The following is a 23,599-nucleotide window of genomic DNA, read 5'->3' as shown; positions in this document are numbered from 1 at the left end:
GGCAGGGGCTGCTTGTGCACGCTGGGCTGCAGCAACTGCTGTGTGGGCTGAGCAGTGTCAATAGGCCTGCCGAGGGTGAGGAACCAGGTGTGGAGGACCCTCTGCCAGAAAACTCCTCAGAGACAGGTGTGAAGTACAGTGTGTGTCTGCAGCCCTCAGTGAGACACACACACACACACACACACACACACACACACACACACTCCCCCACTTCCCACCTGGCGCTGTGCCAGGCTGGCCCCTCAGTCTGTCGCTTCTCCTGCCTCCTCCGTGTGCTACGTGCCAGCCTGTCGCAGACTTTCAAACCGCCTTGCTCTCAACTCAGTGGCCTGACCGAATGCTGTTAACATAGCTGCTCTAATCAGCCAGCTGTAGTATGTGCATGCAGCATTTGATGTCTTTGTGCTGTGTATAGTGTGAAGGCTCAATAAAACTCTGCAGCATGTGTCACTAACTGACTAACCAACTGCCCTGGGTTAACTCCATCTGTGCTGAAACCATGACACCAGCTCACTGCGGGGGGGGGTGGGGGGGGTGGGGTGGTGGTGTTGGGGTGTTGCTCTGTTCTTTGCCTGCCTCGGGGGTGGATGTCAGAGTCGGGGCCGAGGAGCCCAGCACGGCCCACTGTATGCGCCTTGTGGGCATAGTGCAGACAGGGGCCAGCTGGATGGAGGAAAAGGGGTGTTTGGGGCGGGGGACTAACTGATGTGACCTGGACGTGACCACGGGGGGAGCGTGAGGGAGGGCCGTTCCCAGGGGCTGCCCACGCTCAGGCTGCGGGGCGCACTCAGCTGGCCTAAGGCAGGGCTCTGGCGGGCAGCACCTGGCACAGGGCCTCGTGTGGAGGGACCAGCCGGGAGCGGGGCTGGGCTGGGGGCTGACCGGCGGCAGGGACCGGCGCTGGTCGGCGAGGACGGGGACGGAGCCGCGCTGACAGCGCGGCGGCGGCGGAGGGCAGGCGCGGGCAGAGCCGGTGGCGCTGAGCTCTTTATTTGTCTGCGCCCCCCGGGCCGGGCCGGGCCGGGCCGGCGGGAGCGGCTCCTCACGGCGGCGAGCGGCGGTGGTCGGCGTCCGCCAGCAGCGCGTCCTGCGGGAGAGACGGGGTGAGGGCGGGCGCGGGGCGGGCGAGGGCGGGGAGGGGCGGGGCGGAGGGGCGGGTCTCACCTGCAGCGGCTCGTAGTCGGGGGCGTGTCCGCCGTAGAGCGGGTTGGGGATGGCGACGAGCGGCCGCTGGGGGCGGAGCCGGGCGGCGCGCGGCGCCCCGCGCTCCTGCTGCGGCGCCGCCTCCGCCTCCTCCTCCTCTTCCTCCTCGCGCAGGTCCGCCTGGAAAAGGAGGCGCAGGATTGGCGGGGCTCCCGGGGTGGGCGGGGCCTCCCCCCGGGGCTCCCCCGGGTCCATCATTCCCCCGCCCCCGGAGCTTCCCCCGGACGAGCCGCGGCACCCACGCGTGGCTACCGCCCCCGCCCCAGCCGCCAGCGCCCCCCGGGGCTCCCCCAGACACCCCGCCCCAACCTTCGCCCCGGAGAGGCCGCCGCCCCCGCAGGCTGCACACACCTGGAAATACCCGAACTGCTCCTCCCGCCGCCGCCTCTTCACGCAGTAATAGGCGGCGCCGGCAGCGGCTGCCAGCACCAGCGCAAAGCACAGCGCTGACAGCGTCCCCGTGGCCACGGAGCCCGGCGCCCGGGCCACGCCGTTCACCTGCGTCCACGAAGAAGGGCCCGGTTACACCACTGCCCTGGCAGAGCAATAGGAAGGCCCCAGCGTGGCCGTGGGCAGCCCTCCCAAAAGGAGCCGCGCCAGGAGGGCAGAGAGGAGGTGGCCAGTCCTTAGGACGATTTGGTCACCTTGTCCCCTTTCCCAGGCCTGGTCCCAGGTGTTTCAGCACCTTCCTTCCCCTCGGACACGCACCTGACCAAGATTAGCGATGGGCGGGGGGATCCTCAGCGGCTCTGCGATCGCGTGAATGATGCCGTTGAAAGCTACTATGTCCCACTCCACGATCATCGTGTCATTGATCCCCTTGGCATCCTACAGCGCAGGACAGAGATGATGTCACACGACCAGAAAGCCTCCCCCTTCTTCCCTGTCTCAAAAGAGATGTGGCGAAAACTTGGGGGTTTTTTTTGACCTCTGCTGAGGTTAAACCTACCGAGTGCTCTGTGCTGTTGCCCGCTGGGAGGTCTGATACATGGAGGTCGTATCCTGACTGGGATGGGATGATGGTGCCCGTTGTGAGGTTGAAGCTGAAGAGGACGATGTTGCTGGATGACACATGGAGCTTCAGCTCTTCTCCCGTCAGTGTCTGAAAAAAACAACAGGGAGCAGGGATGAGAAATGGCTGAGCTGGTTCTCACCCCTTCCCTCCTGCTGTGTGCAACCCCCACCCGGGCTAAGCCCAGACGCTCGACATGGCCACAAGACAGCTCAATTCATGGGCAACGTGGCACAAAACTACTACACCAAGAAGGGAGGATTGCCAGCCTTAGAAACAGTCAAAGCTCATCTGGAGAAGGCTCTGAGCAACTTGATCTAAACAGCTCTTCCAAGGGGGTGGTCTAGAGCCCTCTAGCAGTCCCTTCTGATCTAAATTCCTCCCCCTTCCCCAGACTATCTCTCATCGCCATCACGCCAGCTTTGGCAGGCTCCCGCTCTCCTCTGGGACTCGGTTCCATGCGCCCTCGAGCGGCCGCTCATCCCTGCTTACTTACTTCATTGTCTGCGAAGCCAGAATTCAGAGGGACAAACAGAGTTTTGGGAGCGGAGTCATCAGACAAATAGAGGAACAAGTCCAGTCCTCCTTCTGTTTCATTGGCAAAATCGAGCAACATCTGGAAAAGATGGGAGATCTTCCCCATCAGCATGCTGCAGGCAACTCAAGGCTGTTACCTTCCTGAGCCTAGAAAACATCCTCCAGTTCCAGAAACAAAATGTTTCTGTGTTTGTACTCTGCACCCCACACACAGCCCAAACCACTGCTTCTCCCTGTTATGGCCCTCCCTCCGCCTTGTTGCCAGCTGCTGGTGTACCAAAGAACAGCAGGGCATCGCTTACGGAATAGAAGGTGGAGAAGCGATCGTGGTCTGCGAGGACATCGGGGAGTTTGCCGCTGCACCAATACCCATCTCCCACGAACCCATCACGGCAGGTGCAAGTCACATCTGCAAAGGAAAGCCAAGATGTGATTTGACTCACCAACGGTGGCTACACCGACCACCTCTCCCTTGACTTCTGGATAGCCCTCGGCATGTTCCCACCCAACATGGGCAAGGGGAGAGGGGGATGTACCCACCTGCCTGGGCCTTATGCTCTGAGCGCAGCTCTCTGCCTGCTGCCCCAACACGCCTCTTGTGCCCAACAGGACCATCCCCAGGAAACGTGCTCGCACCACTCACCCTTCTCCCGGTAGCAGAACGCATCCCAGGTCTCGCTCAGGTTGCTTCGGGGGCCATAGTCCATGATGCCCACTCGGTTAGCCCCACAGCTGGGGCTGGGGTAGGCCGTGGGGTATCCGGCTGTGCCATTGTCCAGCCAACCCACCAAGCACAGATGGAATCCCATCTAGAAGAGGAAAATGAATGATTAGATTAAAAATAATATCTCTGCCTCGATGCACGTTCCCATTGCGCAGCCTTTTGCTACTGTCCCCCAACACCTAAAGTATTGGGCACTGCCAGAGATCCCATCCCAATGTGACTGGCAAGACCCACCAGCCTTCCTGGTTTCACGGATGTAGATGAAGCAAACAGGGCCTGGCAGGTCGCCCACCAACACATCACGGGCTCGCTACCGCTGGACTGGGCGTGGGGAGAAGCACTTCATGCCCCCACCCACCCCGAGGTGATGAAGCCAGCCCCTGCCCGACCTCTGCATCCCTGCCCTGACCTGCTGTGCTGCTGAGAGCTGCTGGAAAGTGGCCAGGGAAGCGCCTTCTGCGGCACAGGCCTTCTGAGCCTGCTCGTAAGTGAAGTCGTACTTTTTTCGGGGTGACTGCAGATGAAATACGCCCACAGTCTTATCTGCAAAATACCAAGGCCAGGGAGCATCAGTACAGTAGAGAGTGAGCAGCCTCCCTGGGGTAGCCGCGTGGGTCCCTTGTGTGAGCACAGGCAGCCAACGGAGGGTGCTCTGTGCTGCACGGGACGGTGGGGTGTGGACAATGCTCAAGTGAGGGCGAGGTGGGATGCAGCAGGCTTGCTCTGAGCTTCTCGCCTCCCAGGAGGGAGTCAGTGCTTACTGGCAGCGTAATCCCACCAGAGGCCATCTCATGCGTCACACAGGAGCAGACGAGGATGGCTTGTCCTCCCCGTGTGACGTGTAGGGCAAAAGGGGAATGTGAAAACCAGACCAAGCTACAGACACAAGTCCCCGGTCCCTTGGCGATCCCACCCTCCAGCTCTCCCAAGGCCAGAAGGTGAAGGATGAGGGAGTGTGACCTCTCCATGGAACAGCAGCCCTGGCACTGCGGGGTTGAGCACACTCACCATGAAAGTGCAGGTCGGTGCAAATGGCCTGCCGATGGCACCGCCCGTTGTCTTCCAGGCACCGGTCCGTGGGGGGCACAGCCTCTTCCAGGCACTGGATCCCGTCACCGATGTAGCCCTGCTTGCACTCACAGTGCCGCTCGTTCTGCAGCACAAAGGAAGGATGGCATTTGTGTAAGTGCAAACACGCAGATGACAGCTGGGAAACCTTGTACCCCACGAAGACAGGGATGAGCCTTCAGAACGCCTCCACAGCACACTGGGACTGTGACAGAGCTACAAAAAGCCACACAGCGTCTGTCCTGCCCCCACACCCAACTGAACATGAACCAAAAAATGTCACATTGAATCCTCGTCATGTGCTGTTTGAAAGACACCTGAGCTTCGGGGTACATGGTTCATGGTTCTTGCACTACATCATGCTCCCAAGTCCCATCTTCTGGCCTGCAATGAGCAACCCTGGTTCTTCTCCAAAAATGTCCAGCATTGACCACCCTGGAGCCCCCAAAACAGTCCATAAATGCCACGACTGACACAGCTTATGTCCCTTAGACAGAGGAATGGGGAAAAATGACCTCAGCATAGCATCAGCAGTGCTGTCACCACAGCCAGGCAGCAGACCGAGGGCATGGCCCCTGCTTGGCAGTAACAGCCTGCAGGATGAGCGCAATAGCTGAGGGGACTGGAGAGGAGGGTCAGGCTTGGGGACTGGGGGAAAGGGGGACACTGTCACACTGCTGTCCTCCAGCGGCCTGACGCATCCCACGGCAGCCACCTGCGCTGTGCTCCCAGGCACGCGGGTCTCCCCAGACCTAGGGGATGTACTCACCGGCCCGGTGCTGATGCAGTTGGCGTGCTCGCTGCAGTCCCCGTTCCTACCGTCCGCACATCTGTCGATGGGGTCACAGACGTAGCCGTCACCTCCATACCCAGGAGCACAGGCACAGGAGACATTCACGCCAACCTGCGTGCACTCTGCGTGCTTGGCGCACCCCCCGTTGTCCTGGCTGCACATGTCGATCACTGCAGGGATAAAAGCGTTAGGTTAACTAAAACACCCTGCGAGGTGTCCTGGTGGTCGGCCTGGCTGTCCTGCCAGTTGTCACACCAATATAGCCATCAGGAGATGGTCACTTGTTGTCTTGCCGTGTTGCCTGCTTTCCCCTTCACTCACCACCTCGCCATCCCACCCCCTGGTGGCTCCCCCCTACCTGAGCACGTTCTCCCATCTCCTTCGTAGTGTAGGTTGCATTCACAGAGGTTGCCTGAGCGGCAGACGGCATGGGGGTGGCACGGTGGAGAGCAGGTGGGCGTCATGACTGAAACCAGAACACACAGAGGTCAGAATGATCTAAGAGCTGCACCACAGACATGGCTGCTGTCGCCAGCCTCTGCCCAAGGCCCCCTACCCCACGCTCCCCACTCTCTCCCCCTGTGTTTTTTTGCGGATGCCTTGCCCCAAACCCAGGGGACCATTCCTCCATCAGATATACCTCAGGCCTTCACCTCACCCTCGAGCTCTTCTTGGAGCACCTCTGAGCTCAGGGACTTGTTCGTGATTAAGTGGAGCCTTCCTCCTCCTCCTCACCACCCCAGCCCTTGTGAAATTCAACAGCACGGGCCAGATCTCAGGATGAGCCCCGCAACTGAGAGCTCCTTTTTGGACATATTTCTGACCGGTTGCTTGAACAATCCAGCTACTGGGAAAGCAGCCATATGGCACCGGGTTCCAGGGAATAGCGGGTGGTGGGGCTTGGCATTCCTCACCTAGTCTGATTTCGCAGCGGTCTCCAGTCCAGCCCTCAGCACAGAAGCAGAAGCCATCGCCATGCAGTCCTCCGTTGCACACGCCATTCTCGGTACAGTTACACTCTGTGAGGAATGGATAAAAACACTGTCACGGCATCTGCCTCGGTGGCAGTGAAAGGCCACGCTCAGGCCGTGGGACAAGCACGCGGCAGAAAGGTGGCTCGTGTGGGCAGTGCACGAAGGCAGGACTGGCAGTACGGATGCATCCCTTCCTGTCGCTGCCAGCCCTGCCACCCGCCCTCTGCAACACGCACCCTTCACAGGGGAGGGCAAGCCTCAAACCCCCATGGCTCCCCTCCCCTAGGCATTTCTAGAGCTGTGTTTTTCACTGAGTCTCTGCTACCATACAGCCATCAAAAACGTTCCTGGAGATCCCACAAAGCCCAGCTTGCGACAGGGGAACGGGAACTCCCTTTTGCTTCCCTTTGCCTTTGCCTCACAGGAGCACAGGTCCCTGCTGAGCACGTCCCAGGGGATGCTCTTTCTGTACAGAGTTCATCACGACTTACAGATTTGTCCCCAGCCCAAAATATGTCCTAACACTTTCTGCCAGACTGGGGCTCTCAGCTGTGCGTGACAAATGAGAAGGAGTTTTTTGACCCCACGGCCTCAGCACAGCAGCGAGGCCATCGGTAGCGTGGCTCCTGGCATGTGCCACCCAACCTTCTCAAACTACAGCTGGAGTCGTTTCAGACAGCACACTATGTTTGCCCAAATGGCTGTCCTGCCGAGAGCCCACAGAGGGATGTCCCCAGCCCCAGAGATTTGACCCGAGCATTACTGGGACTGACGCACACGTGGCAGCACTGACTCCCATGCTGTAAGCTGCAAAGGGGTCAGCCCAGCACCCACCCCCTCTTCGAGTAGCACCATGTGCCGCAGCCACCTCGGCACAAACCCTCTGCATTGCTGCTGCCCCGCGGGTGGAACGACTCTTACCTCGGCAGTCTGGCCCATATCTGCCCGGCGCACACAGCTCACAGCTGGTCCCGATGAAAGCCTGGCTGCAGTTGCATCTCCCTGAGCCACCGATTTTGTCATCGCAGGTACCACGGTTACTGCACGGCGCCTCCAGCCCTCCTGGGCACACTGCAAATGAGGCACCTTAGTGAGGCTGTGGTGACAAAGTGACCCTGTGCTGGAGGGGAGCCTGGTGCCACGTGAGCTGCCGTTTATGGGGTGCTTGGACCACAGAGCCTGCTCGGCAGTCCTGGGAGTGAGTGCTGGGGACACAGGTTTTTCCAAGGAAAAGGAATTCCCCGTTATACCATCCGCACACACTCCCAGGGGATCATTCCCTGCACCCTCTATAGACTGGGGCTCCCTGCCTGGGGTTTTGCCCACCTTTCCTTGAGGATGCATGTCCGTGGACACCAGCCATCTGTGCTGAACCAGAAATGCCACCTTCCCACAAGAGAAAGGGCTGGGGCGAGAAAGGGTCGCACGGCTCCTTACCCCAACAGTCCCGGCCGTAGTGGTTCGCACAGCACTGCGGGACCCACTGGGTGGAAACGCAGTTCCTCTTGCAGCCTCGTTTCAGAGGCCCCCTGGAAGAGAAGTGTCTTCTGAAGTCCCACGGGGAGGGCGGCCGCAACAGGGAGTTGCGGTGAAACAGAAAAGTGTTTCTCAACAGCTGGTTTCCGTAATAGTAGCAGCGCCTGGTTCCCCCCTGCGAGGAAACAGGCAAAACAGAGTTTGCCACGTTGGTCACTGACGTCTCACCTTGACTTTTTTTGTGCCACTCATTCAGTTTTATGACAAGTAACAGAGACTTCCTAACATGTGATGGGACTGGTGACAGAGGAGCCACCAATGTACCTCAGGGACGTGCCCGAAGCCTGGCAGAGAGAGACAATGGGCGATGCAGTGAGAATGGGGTACAACCACTGCCCCTCAAGGCTGCTCACCATCTGATCCCTGGTCCATCTCAAGTGGCCAGACCAAGCTCTTTTGTTACAAAGCACCCAGAGAAGCCCCCAGTGCTGCTACAGGGGCCCCTGCAGCTGCTGTCACCCATGTAGGGATTGACTAAGCAAAGACCCTTGGAGCCCCCGACCCCATGTTGCTCAGCCCAGCTCCTGCCCTATGGGACCGCGTGACTTGGGGCAAGGTATGGACAATGCGACCGAGCCAAGGGACTTGCCACATGCAAGTGTGCCTTCATTTTGCTGCTAAAACATGAGGGGTGTATGGGTATTGTCATCAGCCCCTAACAGGCCTCCTTGGTGACAAAGCTGTGAGCTTTACCTGTTGAACAGAGCCAGCAGGGCAGGGTGGCTCAAAGCCACAGAGTCCGCAGCTCTCTGTAGATCCCTGTGGAGGGGAGAAAGAAACCCCACAACAACAACTCAATATGTGCTTCTGCCTCTCTCGGCTGCTCAGAGCTCTGCCGAGGAAGAGTAGCAAGCCCTCCCAACAGATCCTCACTGGCCTCATTGCAAGTGCTCACCTGCAGCTCAACAAAGCGGAACTCATCACAACGAGATCCCAGATCCGGTGGCTCCAACAGCCTATCAATGCCATAAGCAATGCCCCCATTGAATTCCATGTGCCTCTGGATGATGGTGGCGTCGCCGTTCCCCACCAGGAGCTCACCCTACCAGAGGAAAAAAACAAATTGTGATCCTGGCACATCCTACATACTGGCTGCACCACCCAAAAGTTGCCCTTTTTGGCTGCCATGACTTCTCAATCACCCCAAGAACTCTCTAAAATCTCTGTGCTCATGTCCTTGACCACACTTCCCAATTGCCACTTTTCATGGCCATGGAAACTAAGAAATGGCCTCTGTCCATGCAACACATGCTCTGTAAAGGTCATGGCACCATGTGGTTTGCTTTGCCACCTGGTCATCGGGAAGTGCATGTGCAGGTACCACATGCCTCCACACTTTCCTGCCAGCTGGCCACAGAGTCTCAAGCCTCTCTACAGACTCAGCTGAAGCCAGGGCAATGGGGTGTCTCAGCCCGCAAGCACCCCAACACTGTGCTCACTTCCTGCTAGTGACCAACATGGAGCATCGGTTGCCCTTTGGCAATGCCCAAGGACACTCGCTCTGTGGAAAGCCGAGCCTAGCATCATCATCACTCACCACATGGGTTTTGCTGCAGCTGAATGAGATGGTGGAGCCATGCATGGTCCGGATGGATTTGATTTGGGGCACGTTACCAGCCACAATCTAAGAGGGAAAAAGAAGAAAGTGAAGGGAGAGACAGGCAAAACTGGCAGTTCATACTTCTAACAGGATGCTGCCTGGTGAGGACAGGGCTCAGCAGCCACACTCAAAGGGGGTGTGACATGTCAGCACGTGAAGCTGGTGTGGGTGGAACAGCGTAACTACGCTGGGTTAGTCCCAGATTCCCGAACAGTGAGAGGCCAGTGAGTGTAAGCAGACCCTGGTTTTGCTCAGCTGGATTTCCCTTGTTCATTACCCCTATAGACCCTGTTTGTGAGCCTTGTGTTGATGCTCTGGCAGCGATGTGCCCTCCCCAAGAAGCTGATGACAGAAGGTTTCAGCTCAGCCTCCCTGCACTAGAGGTTCACAAGGAAGCAGCAGTTGCCTAAAATGCTCAAATAGCTTTGGGTCTACTCAAGACAACTAAAATGCTGCACGTTCTACAGCAGCAAAATATTTGGCAAGGTCGCTCTGGTGTAACCATAGGCAGGTGGTGGCACCACATGTGGCCTCGGGAGGTATGAGCCAGTTTGTCGTCACATTTACCTTTATGTCCCTGATCATGTGTGCTTTGAGGTAGGAGGCCAGCACATCCCGATGCTCTCTGCGGTACAGCCACTTCTGCCTTTTCTCCGAGAGGGCGTTAAACACAGCATCTGTGGGCCACAGCATGGTGAAGGGTCTGTGCAGAGGGTCACTAACCAGTGGCAGCAGCTCAGCGTCCTGTCCGAGATAAGAGGGGATACAAAGAAAAAGCCACAAGCCAAAACTGAACGTGCCCGTGTACACACCACCTCCCCACAGAGCGGCAGGAGTCAGGTCACTCACCTGCAGCAGCTTGCTATAAATGGTGTATCCAAAGGCCTCTGCCACTTCCGTGATGTTTAGCTGCAGAGGGAAGAAAGCAAACAACTGTCGTTAAGAGGTCCCCCTCCAGAACCTGGAGCAGTAATGCAGGGGAGAAACCAGATGGTTACCAACTACAGTAGCTAAACACAACTTTAACTCTGTCATCATCATGCTGCTGGATTTGGCCTGGCGAGTGCTGGCATTCAGCAGCTGCCACTTTTCTGATTCACCCTGGCTAGATGCTGCTATGGCAGGAGCTGGTATGAATTTCAGCACTCTGCTGTGCTGTACAGAAAACATGTTATCTTTTATAAAATGCAGGATCTGTAAGCTCCTAGAGCTTGTTTAAGGAGTACCAGAGAGACACTGGCAATCTCACACTACAGTCTGCTCTGCACTGGAAAACATCTGTCTAGATCCAGTACTGTTCTTCCCTGGTGATGAATCACAGCTCCTGTCCCAGATATTGCTATGCCACAAATGCAGTCACCTGCACCAGCCGAAGCTGTGCCCTCAGACAACCCCTACACAGCTAGGAACAGGGAGGAAGAGCACCCCACGTCGTCTTGGGCTGAGGGCTTATCAGGGACAGCACTATCACAGCTGTTGGGAGAAAGATCCTAGGCCTGTCCTCACCACAGCAGTTATCAGGGCACAGTCACTGCTTCAGCCTTACCTGTGAGATCTTTGAGGAAATGTTTCGGTCCACCAGGTCACTTGGAATGAGGATCTTGTTGATGAAATGAATGACCCCGTTCACGCCAACGATGTCACTCACAACCACTTTGGCTTCCTCATTGAGATAGATGCTATTCTGAGAGAGAAGGGATGTGATGAGATAGTCGCACCCACGGCACCACTCTATGAGCTGTCTGCAGCAAGTAACTTGCCACAACCACAGTGGCCTTCAAATGACAGCAAGAGTGACATCCTGACACATGGGACAGGGAAGGGAATTGCGGGAGAGAACTACCTCTTTCTCTGTGATCTTTATTTTGTGGCCAGATAAAGATGTAAGGGACTCCTGGGCTTCCAGGTCACTGGACAGCAATTTCTGGCAACCCACCATGTGGTAGCGAAGCAGGTCCCGGAGGAGACCTCTGCTCCTCCACTCCTCAAACTACAGACAGAAAACAAGAATGAGGTCACACTGGGGCCACTTTGCCTTGCAGGGGAACCCCCAGACCTGATGAGGGATACCTGGGTTGCCCAAGCCCCCTCTGACCCACCCCTACAGGAAAGCCAGTCCCTCCCAAAACACAGTGAATGCACAAAACCATTTGAGAGCTTTGGGAAATTTCAACCAGCTTAACGAAACCAGCATTCAGGTCCCTTGATGGAGGACAAATGACCATATTGGCCTAGAGGAAGTGATGTCTGGGATATGTGGTCACTGGGAATTGTTCCTTCATTGGGTGTATGGGAGGCCTGTGAGAAAAAGGTTGGGACTAGCGGTGTGATGCTGCCCAACGTGACTTGTCAGTGATGGTAATGGGATATTCCATTACACCAACACCAAAAAGCTGTTGGTTAAGAATCTGGGTCACAGAGTCACAAATAAGAATCTTTCCTCCCTCAGGTCTCCACTTGCGCCAAACATCCCACTTGCTGTGACTAAAAGGAAGGGACCAACGGAAGTGGAATGGCAGGGCCTGGGGCACAGAGAAAGAATAAGAGGTGTTCGTCACAGATACCTTGAAGCCTTGCTGTTACTAACCCCTAATAGCCATGGGCATCACCGATTTGGCACAGTGCCTCAGTACCATGAGGCAGAGGCTCCAGTAAGGGTGTCCTTACAACAGAAGCCATGCCCACCCCTGCCCAGACTGTCCCTGCAGTGAGCCAGCATCCAAACCTCTGCTCATACACCGATGGAGAATGGGAGGTGCCTTTAACCCTCTGCAGCGCAGCCCCTGTGCTTCTATTCACTGGGCAGACAACCCCAGAGAGGACACTGCCGTGACTGGAGCTTGCCAAACACCTGACAGTGCTTGGGATAGAAGGACACTTACTGTCGTGGTGTTTCCTATGAAATCTGTCCGTGGGACAAAGACAGTGAAAGGCCCTGCCCCACTGAGCTCCTTGATGTTTTCCGCCTGCGGTAGAAGAGCATTTGTGGGAAGGGAAACAGAAAATATAGTTCCAGTTAGCAAGACCCTTTGCAGAAAACCCTAAGTGGGATTTACTACACAGAGACAAGGACAAAGCTGTTTGTCACCAACCAGTATCATCTTAAAGAACACGGATGCATCTTCGATTCTTCCGAGCTCCTTAAACAAAGAGAAAGAGCTGGTGTTAGCAGAGTCCCTTCCACTCGCTCCTGGCCAGCCAGCATGGCGACCTGCTCCTTCCACCCCGGTCACTCTCCCACCCCAATGAGACACCAGTTCTCCTGACGCACCATAGTGATCTTTCCCTCCCTCCCTTGCCAGTGCCGCAGGCACGGATGATGTGGGGGTTACAAAGCAGGCAGTGACCTCTGCCTGGACCATTCATATTGCAGATGCTGCAGGATGGAGCAGAGAGAGATGAAAGCTGGCTGCTTCTGCAGCAGCTGTCTCAGAGGTTTAACTGCCCCTGTGCTCACGGGACGCCTTGAGGGCTTCACAAAACCTTTGCTTTAACCTCACTGTGCTGCCACTACCAGTTCGGGGATGCTGTCCAGAGTGGCAGACAAGGCTTGGCAGGGCAAACTCCCTCGTCTTACCACACTAACTTCCAGTACGAGCAGAAGCACAGAACTGAGTACATGTCTTTTCTCCCGGCTCTGCTGTGGGGATGACGGCTTTTATTTGCCACTACCAGAAAAAGTCACCAGTTTGCCCAAGGACAGCTGTATTTGCAACAGAGCTGGAGACAGACTGCTGCCCTCCAGACTGGTTCTCAAGTCCTGGCATTGCCACAGGGGACACCCGCCCTGATCCCACAGACAGGGAGATGTGAGTCCCCTTGGGAAAAAAAAATCATCACTCCTATTTGCTTATAACATTAAGAAAACAGCATCCTGGAGGTATGGACAATGTTGCTGACAGAGCAGCCAAGTGTTCACATCATGACTCCCTTTGGAGCAAAGTCCCTTTACTGTGATTCTCACATCAAATACACCTACAATTTATGGACAGCTTGCTGGTCTCCACTCCTACACCACACACGTGTCGATACGACGCTACAGATCTGCTCATTTGCAGCTTACACTCGGAGGGGAGGGAGTGGTTTGCTGCAGGGCAGGGTGCCCAACACAAAAGATGCTGCACATGCTTCTCACCTGATATACTTTGCCATGGCAGGTGAAGCCATCTCCGACACTGTGCCAAGAGCAGGAGCAGTTTCGAGTGCCAGGGCCCGTGTACTTGCAAAGCCCAAATGGACTACAGCCTCCGTTGTTCTAGCAAGAAAAGTGAAAGGCTTCCATGGAGGACCATCATCAACAATTTGAATGGCCACTTTCATGCAGGAGCTGCTAACTACATCCAGCCCAGTGGAAAGGAAATCATTCCTCCCGTCCGTCTAGTGCCTTAGAATAAACCTCACCCAAATCCTCACAGGCTTTTCAGCACTAAATCCTCCCACGAAACAAGATTTCCGTGCCTTACTTTGGAACCCAGAGTGATGACAAAACCCATGATTCAGAGAGACATTTTGACATGGCAGCGATGTGGTGAGCACAGGTTACTCTTAAGCTTTTGAGCATGTCCCACACAAATTGGATGCAGAGAAACAAGCCAACATGCCTCCAACCCTGCGTCACTGTTTCCACACTGCTTCTCCCACAAGAGGGAGTGCCAGGTGGCCGATGTACTTGCAGGTTATTGTGACAGGCAACGGAAAACAAACCAGGAAAACACCAGAAAATCCCTTCAGCATGTGACAAGGGGAGACAGCCAGCTCTAAACAAGCAGGCTAATCCTGTTCTTTATGTTAACTGTTGGGAGAAAGGAACACTTCAAGGATGTGGCCTTCGCCGCTGGCAACAGCAAAAGGCAAACATACCTGTTCACACAAATTGATGGGGTTGCATTGGCTCACGCCATCCCCGCTGTAACCAGGAAGACAGTTGCAGGCAACCTGGAGGGAGAACAAACGCTCAATCTGAAACTTTGACCCAAAAATAAAACACGCAACGGCAGAGCTGGATGGAAAGCATGTGGTATAGCAGCCATTGCTACATTCATGAATAACCATGCTTGTGTCAACAATAAATATAACCCGAGACTGCCTCCAGCCTCTGGCCAACAGAAGGCAGGCATCTGCTTTCAAGGAAACAGCAACCTTTTCATGCCCTTCCCAGGCAGCTTTTCTGTGTGGAAGGTAATAAGCAGAAGGCAGCACACTGCCATGGAAAGGACTCTCTCTAAGAGAATTACACAGCTGTGACAACCTCCATAATAATGTTGCCCTGACATCCATCTTATGTACTCACCTTCCTTGGGCCTGTTTTAATGCACTCTGCATTGGTGTGGCAGCCCCCATTGCTTTCGAGACAGAGATCAATTTCTGCAGCAAAACAATAAGGCCACATTATTGCTGAGGGCTGCTCAAGACAGCTGGGAATTGGTGACCCAAAGAGGTTTTGGGAAAGCAACAGGGGGATCTTCCCAGCTTGCGAAACGTTTTAGTAGAAAAGTGACTTGTGATAGCAAAGGAATAGGGTACAACTGCAAGTTCTGTTCCTGGCACAGTGGGTCTCTGAGCTGTGATAAATCCACCCACAGAAGATCCCATGCCTGCCCGGGTGTGCTTTAAAGGATATGAGAGGACTGGACTCTCCCACAGCTCCATCTTCATCTCAGACCACCACTGTGGGAGACTGCAGTCATCCTCCATCTCTGGATCTCCCCATGACGTGCATCATCAGGGCAAGAAACCTCTCAGGGCTCTTTTGCTTTGAGACCAAAACACTGGTCTGAGGCCATGCAGCGAGACAGGTGCCAAGGGCAGTGTGGGCTCTCTGCCCACTTTTGGGTGGCCCTGTGCTGGGACAGTGATGACCACTTTGCTAATTGTGACTTGGGAGAATGCTGAGCACATACCTACAGGTATGCATGTACACACGTGCACCTACCTGTGCATACACCTTGACAAAAAGCTAAATAAAACACAGTTGAATCAAGATCAGCCAGCAATTATTGGCTTTGAAATAATCACTGCATGAGCAGGGCAAAAGGAGAACTGAGTTATTCAACACTTTAGCCTGAAATTTTAATGCTTTTAGCCTGAAATTCCCCTTTTCACAGATGATGCACTGATGCTATCACCAAAACATGCACTAAACACTCACCCATGCAGAGCGTCCCGTCTCCAGCGTAGCCTTCCTTACAAACACAGGTTCTCTCTCCTGGGGACACTTTAGTACACACAGCATGTACGGAGCAGCCACCGTGATTGATAGTGCACGGATCTATTTCTGTCACCACAAACACGAGAAGCAGAATCAGCTCAGAGCATATAGTTAAGAGGAACTGTGCTGGAATGATCATTCATCTCAACAAAAATCACAACATCTTATTAAAATACCTTTGTTTTTCAATGAAAGTGTGGGTCCTTTAAAGGCATGGGGCCTCATCCAGATCTGTGAGAGGCTAGTCCAAAAGTCATGCTGAGCTGAAGTAACCCCCAAATTTGACTAAGAAGTTTTTATGTCACAGCATTCGCTCACTGAGGACTAATGGTTAGACCAGAAAAAAATATTTTCCTGCACAATGTGAAAGGGTTTTTTTCCTTTTTTCCCCTCACACATTTTCAAACAAGGGCAATACTGAAAAGCAACTGTGCTGTCTATCAATGTCTTGATTTGACCGTTACAGTTTTATCATCCTGAGTGTTTTTTTTCTTGACTATCTGGTTTTGACATAGACGAGGTTTGTATGTAGCTCTAGAGCAGTATCCTGAAATCTTACCTCATTTTGGCACAGCTGCTGCTCTGCTTCTACCCAATTTCATCATGGCCAAAAATAGAAGTACAAAATTCTAGAGAATCGAAGCATCCATACTCCAGGGATTCATGGCCAAAGTTTTTATATCTTTGCCACTGCTGCTGTGACACCAGAACTAAAACGACCCATCCATGTGCATCTCTTTCCACAAGCAATAAGCTCTGCCCTGCTACACTTGCCTCCCTTTTTATCCCTCTCTCGCAGGCTCTAGCAACAACAAGAGCAGACCATGTAAAGCTCTGGACTGGAAAACCTCTTTACTAAAGCACGGCAGAGTTCATGGTGGATGGCTGAGAGGAGAAGGATTTGAATGATCTTTTTCCTGGCAACATCATGCTGTTTGTTTCACAAACAAAACCCTTGCTTCTGTGTAGCCTCAACAGCTGTTCCCAAGCCTTGAATCTTGCCCACACTTGCTGGACATACCTGTGCAATGGGTTCCATTCCCTGTGTATCCAGCAGAGCAGGAGCATGTAGGTGGGGAATCTGCAGAACTATTGAGGCAGCTGAAACAAGAAAGGGATAAACGATCCCTGACGACATCTCCTGATTTGCTTCACCAGTGGGAAACACCATACAAGCCTGGCGTGTGCAAGTTAGAAACCACAATTGCATCTTCAGGAGGAACATGCCTGAAGTTGCTGTGTATTTCTTTGCAGTCCCAAATACTCAAGTCACTCTGGCTGGGAAGCTGGCATCCAGCTTCACACCTCGCACAGTGCACCTTCACCATGCCCATATGCTTCTGCATGGTACAAAAGAGATGGCTGGGTCCCAGTACCCCAAAATAGACCAGATAATGGATGGAGAAGCCATCACAGCCCATCAGCCTATTTAATTCCATGGGGGGGCAGGCAAGGCAGAAAGGGCTTGTGAATGGCTGCTTGATTTGCTCCATGAATAAGGCAGCCTTGGAGTACCTTGGAGTCTCTGCTTTCTCCCATCCACACATGCAGAAGGAACTTGGAAAGAATTTATGCTCAGACAAAGTCCTTGGGAAAAGCACATGGCAGCTTAGCACCAAAGAGAGTTCCCAGGATGGAACTCACATTTATGCACCTTTAATGAGCAGGCAGCTCCTCCCAGCCCTCTGTGAAGCCCTAAACACAGAATCACCTCTATGTAAAACTCATACAAACGCACATGGCTTTCTGAGAATGACCCAGTCCCTTGTCTGTACTTACTTGGCCATTTGATGGCAAGTGTTATTGCATAAGTCGATCTCGATTACTGCAAAAGAAAACACAAACGTGACTTGGCAGTTTCAATTTAGCCCTTGCTGGGGCCATTTCTGCCATCTAGAGTAAAGGACCCTGCAAACAGGCTCACTGCCACACTTGTGGTGCCCTGACCGATGATGGGACACATCAGCAGTTATGCTAACTCTCACGTCCTGTGTGGCAGCAGGAAAACCTCATGGGATTTATGTTTTGGCACTTTCCACTGGAGTGAATTTGATGTTCTCTGTCTGAGCTAACGGTTCAATTTGATCCTACCTGTATGGCCTCCAGACTGCTAGGAATGAAACAAGGACTAAAAACTCATTAATCCAGACATAGAGGGGCATTTGGCTTTTCCCCATTTGAAGCAAAAAGATGAACTTGTTTCATGCTTTACATTGATACTATATAAGACTGCTCCACTCAATCTCCATTTCTAAATGCCCCCAAAACATTTGACCTCACTACAAAATCAGTCTTGGTGTGCAAACCTTTAAAATCCCAAAGTATTTAGGAGCTCAGGTTAACCCCCACCCCAATGGTAATCATAATCCCAAATCCCAGGAACAACCACCTTCAATAAATTACTTCGACACACAATGACAGAATCATTGAGAACTGCAGACCATGGCCTGAGCTCACCTAAATCAATCTGTGAGCAGAAAAAGCAACTCAGCAGACACACCGGGACCCTCTGGAGGTTTCAAACCAAGTCCTGCCGCCTTCTTAGGCAAGTAACAGGAGTCATGGTCACCCCAGTCTGGCTGGGAGCTTTTACCTCTCTCCCAGGGTGAGGGTCTCTTCTTGAGGTGCCTCAAATCTCAGTGGGGACAGAAGCAGGTGATATGCTTTTCCCTACATGAATTTCACCAAAATAACTCCGGGAGTCATGTACTGCTGGGAAGTCACACCACAAATTCAGCTTGTGGGCAAGAATGAGCTAGCAGAGGCTGATAAGCTTTCGGGGGGGATGCAAAGCACGTGCAACTGCGGTCACCTTGCTCAGCTAACACAGATTTCTCTTCCAAATTACACCATGAACCCCTTCACACTCACGTACTTTCTTGGCAGGTAGGGCCCTTCCATCCTGGGAAACACTCGCAGCTCCCATCCCCTTGCAGTCCATCGTTACATATGCCATTGTCACAGGCACATTCTGCAGGGGAAATATAAACACTCATCACTGTCAAACCAACCAGGTCTCATAAGCAGAGTCTTGCTGCCATTTCGCTGGCTGCTCTGTTCCTAATCCAATGCATCGAACTGACATAAAGAAAATGCCACAGGAGTATCAGCTCTTGTTCCCTCGCTATTAGGCCAAAAAGCCCAGGAACAGACCACTCGCCTCTACTTTCTGTAGTTTGGGTGGCAGCAGTATGAGCAGCATAACACAGTCAGTCGTGCCTTGGTTTGAGGATGAGAAAATGGGGCTACTCCTCTAGCTGACCACAAGCGCTCACAAGCTTCCCTCTCTCGGTGGCCCATCAGCTGTTCGCCTGTCTCAGAGGTCTTGGGACACTTCCTCCCTGCCACCACCCCTTCCGAGAGCTGAGAGGTGGCCACTTTTCTCCCTTTGCAAGGAGGATGGTAGAGACAAGCTGCAATAGCCATCAGTGTCACCTGATTTGCAGTCAGCTCCGTATCGGCCCACTTCACACATTTCACAGGCAGTACCATGGAAACCCTCCAGGCATCGGCACTCTCCACTGCCCTCAATACCATCCTGGCATTCCCCGTTCCCGGAGCACCACTGGCCTGGCTTCCCTGGGCACATCTCGCACATGTGTCCGTAGTAGCCGGGGCAGCAGACGGATCTCTGGAGAACGAACAAGAACAAGTTGGGGTGAGCTGTCTTGTGAAGCACAGACAAGGTACAGCTTTATTGTGAAAGCTGCTCTATTCCTTTAACTATGTGATATCCATTATTTCTGACGACGCAGGAAAAGGCCAGATGTGCACAGGTTGGATGGGGTGAACCCTCTAAAATGGGGTGTTCTGTTGCCCAGAGCTTCATGTAAAGGTCTGCAATGCCCTTGAGCAACACTGGCCGCTTGGTGAGTAACGCAAATGTTCAGTCCTGTGCCCATCAAGTCTATCTCCTGCCTGTGTCCTTACCATGTCCCACCAGCAAGAGAGGCTCTGCCAAAGGTGATTTGGTTCAGAAGCCTCATTTAACCGCTCTCTTCTTTCTGCATCTACCCACCGAGAGAGGAAACCATGATGGGACCAAATGAAGAGAAACCTTGTCTAATGAAGGGATGCAGAAGTGTTCAGTGAGAGACAAGTGCTGACTGAAGCTCTGCATGTGAGTACTGTATGTCCAACTCCCTCTCTCCCTTCTCCTCAATCTCCCATTCCCACTAAACTTACCATGGAGGTGCTTCAATACCTGTAAGAGCTCAAATACACACTTTCTTTTACCATTTCCTCTTCAAGTGTTTTCTCCCAGCCACACATTTTCACGTTTTGTGAACGTGGTAGGGTCCATAATAGCTGCAAGACCTTCTGCTCCTCACTTTGCTTTGTCTCCAATTAGTCATCAGTTATTCGGGAAGGCACACGCACAAGTGAAATGCCATCATTCATGTCTCATTTCCTTAGGAAACCAGACTACAAACATTCAACTCCTTCTCTTCCTCTGCAGGACAAAACCCAAAGCAACAATACCAAAGCGGCAGGCCACAATCCATCACTGTGCAGACATTTCCGCAGGTTTGTTTTTTCTCCAGTGCCCTCTATCTCCAGGATGGAGACCGACTCCCAGACAAGCCCAGTTTCAGCGACACAATGGCAAAAATGCAGCCAGGACTTCAGCACAGGCTGTATTTCCATGGCTGTATTTCTAATACTTGTCTTGCTCTTGTCAAAATGAATCTGAGGCAAATGTTTTTCTTACCAGAGAAACTTTTGCACAGGTGAAATGGCAGCCAAGTATTTCTGTATCCCCAGAGCGTAATTCACAGCGAGCGAGATTCTTGCTTCCTGGCACTTCCTGCAGATATAATTAACATAGATACAGATAGAAGATATTACAATATTTAGACAAACATTGTACATTTTGGTACATATGGCAGTGTTCTTGCCTAACAGAGGAATAATGCTTTTTACCCTACAGGAACAGCCCTAAAAATTTGGACTATCCAGAGCTGAAGACCAATGAGGCATCTCTAGATGTGAGGCCACCACACAGTTTATTTTGTTACCTGCCAAATCCATGATATACATGACAGTGTGAATACTGAGAAAAAGTAATAGGAAAATTTTTGGCATAGAGTAAAGTAATGAAGCCTAAGAAGCCAGATGTGGCTGCTAGGCAATTCATAGCCAGCATGGAGATGAAATGTTTAATTGTTTTCCTCTCTGGAAACGTTTGTCACTCATGCATAAACAAGCTGCAGGCACAACCAGCCCATCTGTGTGAACGAATCAATGGTCCAGACTGGGAAATGACTAATGCACTCCTAAACTGGCTCTCCTTGACGATGATGTCAGAAGAGTAAAAGATGAAAAAAAGACATCTCTTCTTCCCTGCTAAGGGGGGAAACTCCCCACGCTGCATGCTCTCAAGGGCTCCTGAAATTCAGGCAAAGCCTGTGCCAGCTCTGTAAGGAGCCTCATGGTTCACGTTTGTGTTTTTCCTGCGTAAGACTCCCTTGGCTTCCGCTTTCTCTTACAAACCCTGCTAATGAATGAGCCACAGAGGACTCAAGGGCACATTTTTTGAGGTATCGAGATGACATCTACAGAGCAATAAAAGGACATCAAAGCACTATCTGCAAACAGTCTGTGAGATGTCACGTGAATCAAAGACTCACCACAAGAACTGATCCAGGTGGACACTTGATCCCCTTCTCACACTTGCCGCATCTTGACTAGGGCACAGAGAACAGGACAAGTCACATGTGTGCCCTCCACCCACGTCACACCAAGACACTAATCTTGAATTACAAATGGTGCTGTACAGGCTGCTGGCTGGGACAAAGACAAAGATGTGTGCTCCGTGGCTCAAAACACCAAAAGAAGAAAATTCATGATGCATGACCCTCAGGTACTGGCTGCTACCAAAGACTTCACACGAGGTCTTATTCCTGCACTCCAGTGGTGTACACAAGGTCTTACTTCTGCACTCCAGAGACCGTACCACAAAACAAACCAGAAGAGATCCTGTTACACCTTTCCTGAGTCTCTGAGCTGGGGCAGGGCTTTCTGTAGGCCTGGAGTTCCTTCACGCAAGGCTGCAAATACCTTTTTTCTTATCTGTAACAAGGCAGGCATACCTCAGTCTGACCCTGCAATCTTCAGATGGCCAAGAGCCACATGATACATGCGGGCTGGACATTGGCCATGACTCCCAGACAGACCATAGCATTTCCTAAAGGAGCTTGTGGTCATGCCATGCAAGAATTGGGCTGGATTCTCCGTCCACATCTGAGCATCTGGGAGTCCCTGCACCAGCCTGCCCCACGGCTGGCACTGTGAGAGAACCCCAGCAAGTGAACTGAATGTGATCTGCACAAGCGTTGCCGATCTGCTGCATTAGAAGTACAGAGTCTGAGGCTAGGAGGTGCCAAGTCTCCATCATGCCCCAATTCACAAGAGGCTCATGTGGGGTCAGACCACAAGCTATTGTCTCATCCACATGGAAGAGACAAGGTAGGTTGTCTGATATTCATCAGTTTGGTTCAGCAGATGGAGAAACCCTGTGAAATGGTGGTCAGCTCCTTGGTAATCATCATTACCTTTTGTATTGTGGTGGTATTGGCAGTGCAACGGTTCTTCTGTATCTGGAGGACCTGTGAAACGCCGATCAACATGCCATTCTTTGTCTCAAGAAATCTTCCATCCAAAGGAATATTATTGACAAACTTCTGCAAAGGAGAAAAAAATGGCTGAGACAATAACCTTCAACTTCTTTTGCATGGATTGCTTGACAGCTGTTGACAAACTGTAGGCAAACTTTAAGGCTGTATCCAGACACCAGCCTTAGAAAGTAATAGGTCTAGCCACGTCCTCAAATGGCAGGACAGTCTTCCTTACCTGGGTGCTGTTTTGATAAAACATTAGCCAGTAGGAGAGTCCTAACATGCTGTTCTTATGGATTCCACTTCTCAAGTCCATGGGCAAGAGCTTCTCTCCCAGTACAACATGGTACTGCACTGTCTCCTTGTCCTAAATCCACAAAAAGCCCAAATGTTAGGACGCTTTTGACTTCCTAGACTACAATTCAGTCAGAGGTATGGCATGAGAAGAGTTCCTAAGCAATCTGTAACAGCTAACTAAGCCCATAGAGCCTAGTAACTCCCTATCACAGATGACTGATCACACCTGATGACTCTGTTACTGGATGAAGTCACAAATGTTTTTTGGAACCTTTCAAAAGATTCAAAATTGCCACAGATATGCCACAGCCAGTCAGAAAGGGGAACATGTTGTGCTGTCTATCCACATTCAAATCTACTCAGAAATTTACATCTGAAGTCCAAATATTCTTTTCAGATCTGACTGCAGCATCCCAGAAAACCCTCTCATTTCTCTCTGGCACGTTTCTCCAAGCTTTTAGCATCAGATATGCTTCTCCTCTCCATGCTCAAATCCACTGAACTCAAGTTTATCATCTGACAGTGTACACGACCCTGCACTTACTGCAATACGTATCCAAACTGCAAGCAAGCAGTGAGCTTACCAACTGTGTCACATTGGCAGCAAGGCAGTACTCCTCAATGGAATTATTTCCAGGAACAAAAATCGTATATTTTTCAGAGGACTCGATTTTTCCAATGAGCTGGTATTGCTAAAAAGTGTCAATACAGTAACATTAGCAATTACACTTGTACTCATTAAAGAACAAACCACACATGAAAACAATTACAAAGGCAAGAGTGCTAGAAGAAATGCTTGAAAATGGGATATGCAACTTCTACTCAGTCACACATATCTAATTGCTTGTTCCTTCTCCTGGGCTGACATAAATGCAGCTTCTCGGTTATCAACAAACCTTCCTTCTCCTCTAGGTTTCTCTGCCCTCTACAAGCATAACAGCACCTATGCTAGACAAGTCATCTTCCACTGTAATAATATACCAATGATATAGAGATCTAACTGTAAGTGTATAACTCTTTGGCTGCTCAA

The 23,599-nt window shown here is 52.3% G+C and overlaps 1 protein-coding gene and 1 long non-coding RNA gene across 4 annotated transcripts in view; one reads left to right on the top strand and one right to left on the bottom strand.

Moving 5' to 3' along the window:
* Positions 1–225: 225 nt before the first annotated feature.
* Positions 226–23,599, bottom strand: part of STAB1 (stabilin 1) — a 61,651-nt gene continuing 38,277 nt past the window's right edge. For 2 of the 3 annotated variants that reach the window (XM_054216661.1, XM_054216662.1), the window contains exons 34-70: positions 23,154–23,261; positions 22,508–22,639; positions 22,210–22,338; positions 21,286–21,342; positions 20,367–20,462; positions 19,091–19,286; positions 18,531–18,626; positions 17,435–17,480; positions 16,677–16,756; positions 15,596–15,721; positions 14,738–14,811; positions 14,308–14,382; positions 13,583–13,702; positions 12,540–12,587; positions 12,330–12,413; positions 11,291–11,437; positions 10,994–11,131; positions 10,297–10,356; positions 10,015–10,191; positions 9,385–9,471; positions 8,743–8,889; positions 8,541–8,606; positions 7,749–7,962; positions 7,233–7,382; positions 6,252–6,356; positions 5,696–5,803; positions 5,314–5,507; positions 4,485–4,629; positions 3,886–4,019; positions 3,396–3,561; positions 3,055–3,161; positions 2,712–2,831; positions 2,153–2,305; positions 1,912–2,031; positions 1,555–1,701; positions 1,165–1,323; positions 227–1,087 (exon numbers count right to left, since the gene is read on the bottom strand). In XM_054216661.1, the coding sequence (XP_054072636.1) occupies positions 1,043–1,087; positions 1,165–1,323; positions 1,555–1,701; positions 1,912–2,031; positions 2,153–2,305; positions 2,712–2,831; positions 3,055–3,161; positions 3,396–3,561; positions 3,886–4,019; positions 4,485–4,629; positions 5,314–5,507; positions 5,696–5,803; positions 6,252–6,356; positions 7,233–7,382; positions 7,749–7,962; positions 8,541–8,606; positions 8,743–8,889; positions 9,385–9,471; positions 10,015–10,191; positions 10,297–10,356; positions 10,994–11,131; positions 11,291–11,437; positions 12,330–12,413; positions 12,540–12,587; positions 13,583–13,702; positions 14,308–14,382; positions 14,738–14,811; positions 15,596–15,721; positions 16,677–16,756; positions 17,435–17,480; positions 18,531–18,626; positions 19,091–19,286; positions 20,367–20,462; positions 21,286–21,342; positions 22,210–22,338; positions 22,508–22,639; positions 23,154–23,261 (4,356 nt within the window). In that variant the 3' untranslated portion in view covers positions 227–1,042. Of the gene's footprint in view, positions 1,088–1,164; positions 1,324–1,554; positions 1,702–1,911; positions 2,032–2,152; positions 2,306–2,711; positions 2,832–3,054; positions 3,162–3,395; positions 3,562–3,885; positions 4,020–4,484; positions 4,630–5,313; positions 5,508–5,695; positions 5,804–6,251; positions 6,357–7,232; positions 7,383–7,748; positions 7,963–8,540; positions 8,607–8,742; positions 8,890–9,384; positions 9,472–10,014; positions 10,192–10,296; positions 10,357–10,993; positions 11,132–11,290; positions 11,438–12,329; positions 12,414–12,539; positions 12,588–13,582; positions 13,703–14,307; positions 14,383–14,737; positions 14,812–15,595; positions 15,722–16,676; positions 16,757–17,434; positions 17,481–18,530; positions 18,627–19,090; positions 19,287–20,366; positions 20,463–21,285; positions 21,343–22,209; positions 22,339–22,507; positions 22,640–23,153; positions 23,262–23,599 lie in introns of all 3 variants that reach the window. The other variant, XM_054216663.1, reaches the window with a different exon arrangement.
* On the top strand, positions 19,250–22,211 carry LOC128915849 (uncharacterized). Its single transcript, XR_008468771.1, has 3 exons — positions 19,250–19,775; positions 20,115–20,182; positions 20,586–22,211. It is a non-coding gene; the product is annotated as an uncharacterized LOC128915849 (long non-coding RNA).

Source organism: Rissa tridactyla, chromosome 10, assembly GCF_028500815.1.
Source record: "Rissa tridactyla isolate bRisTri1 chromosome 10, bRisTri1.patW.cur.20221130, whole genome shotgun sequence".
In the NCBI taxonomy this organism is placed as follows: Eukaryota; Metazoa; Chordata; class Aves; order Charadriiformes; family Laridae; genus Rissa; species Rissa tridactyla.
Note: the sequence above shows the minus strand (reverse complement) of the source record. Positions and strands in the feature narration are given on the sequence as shown.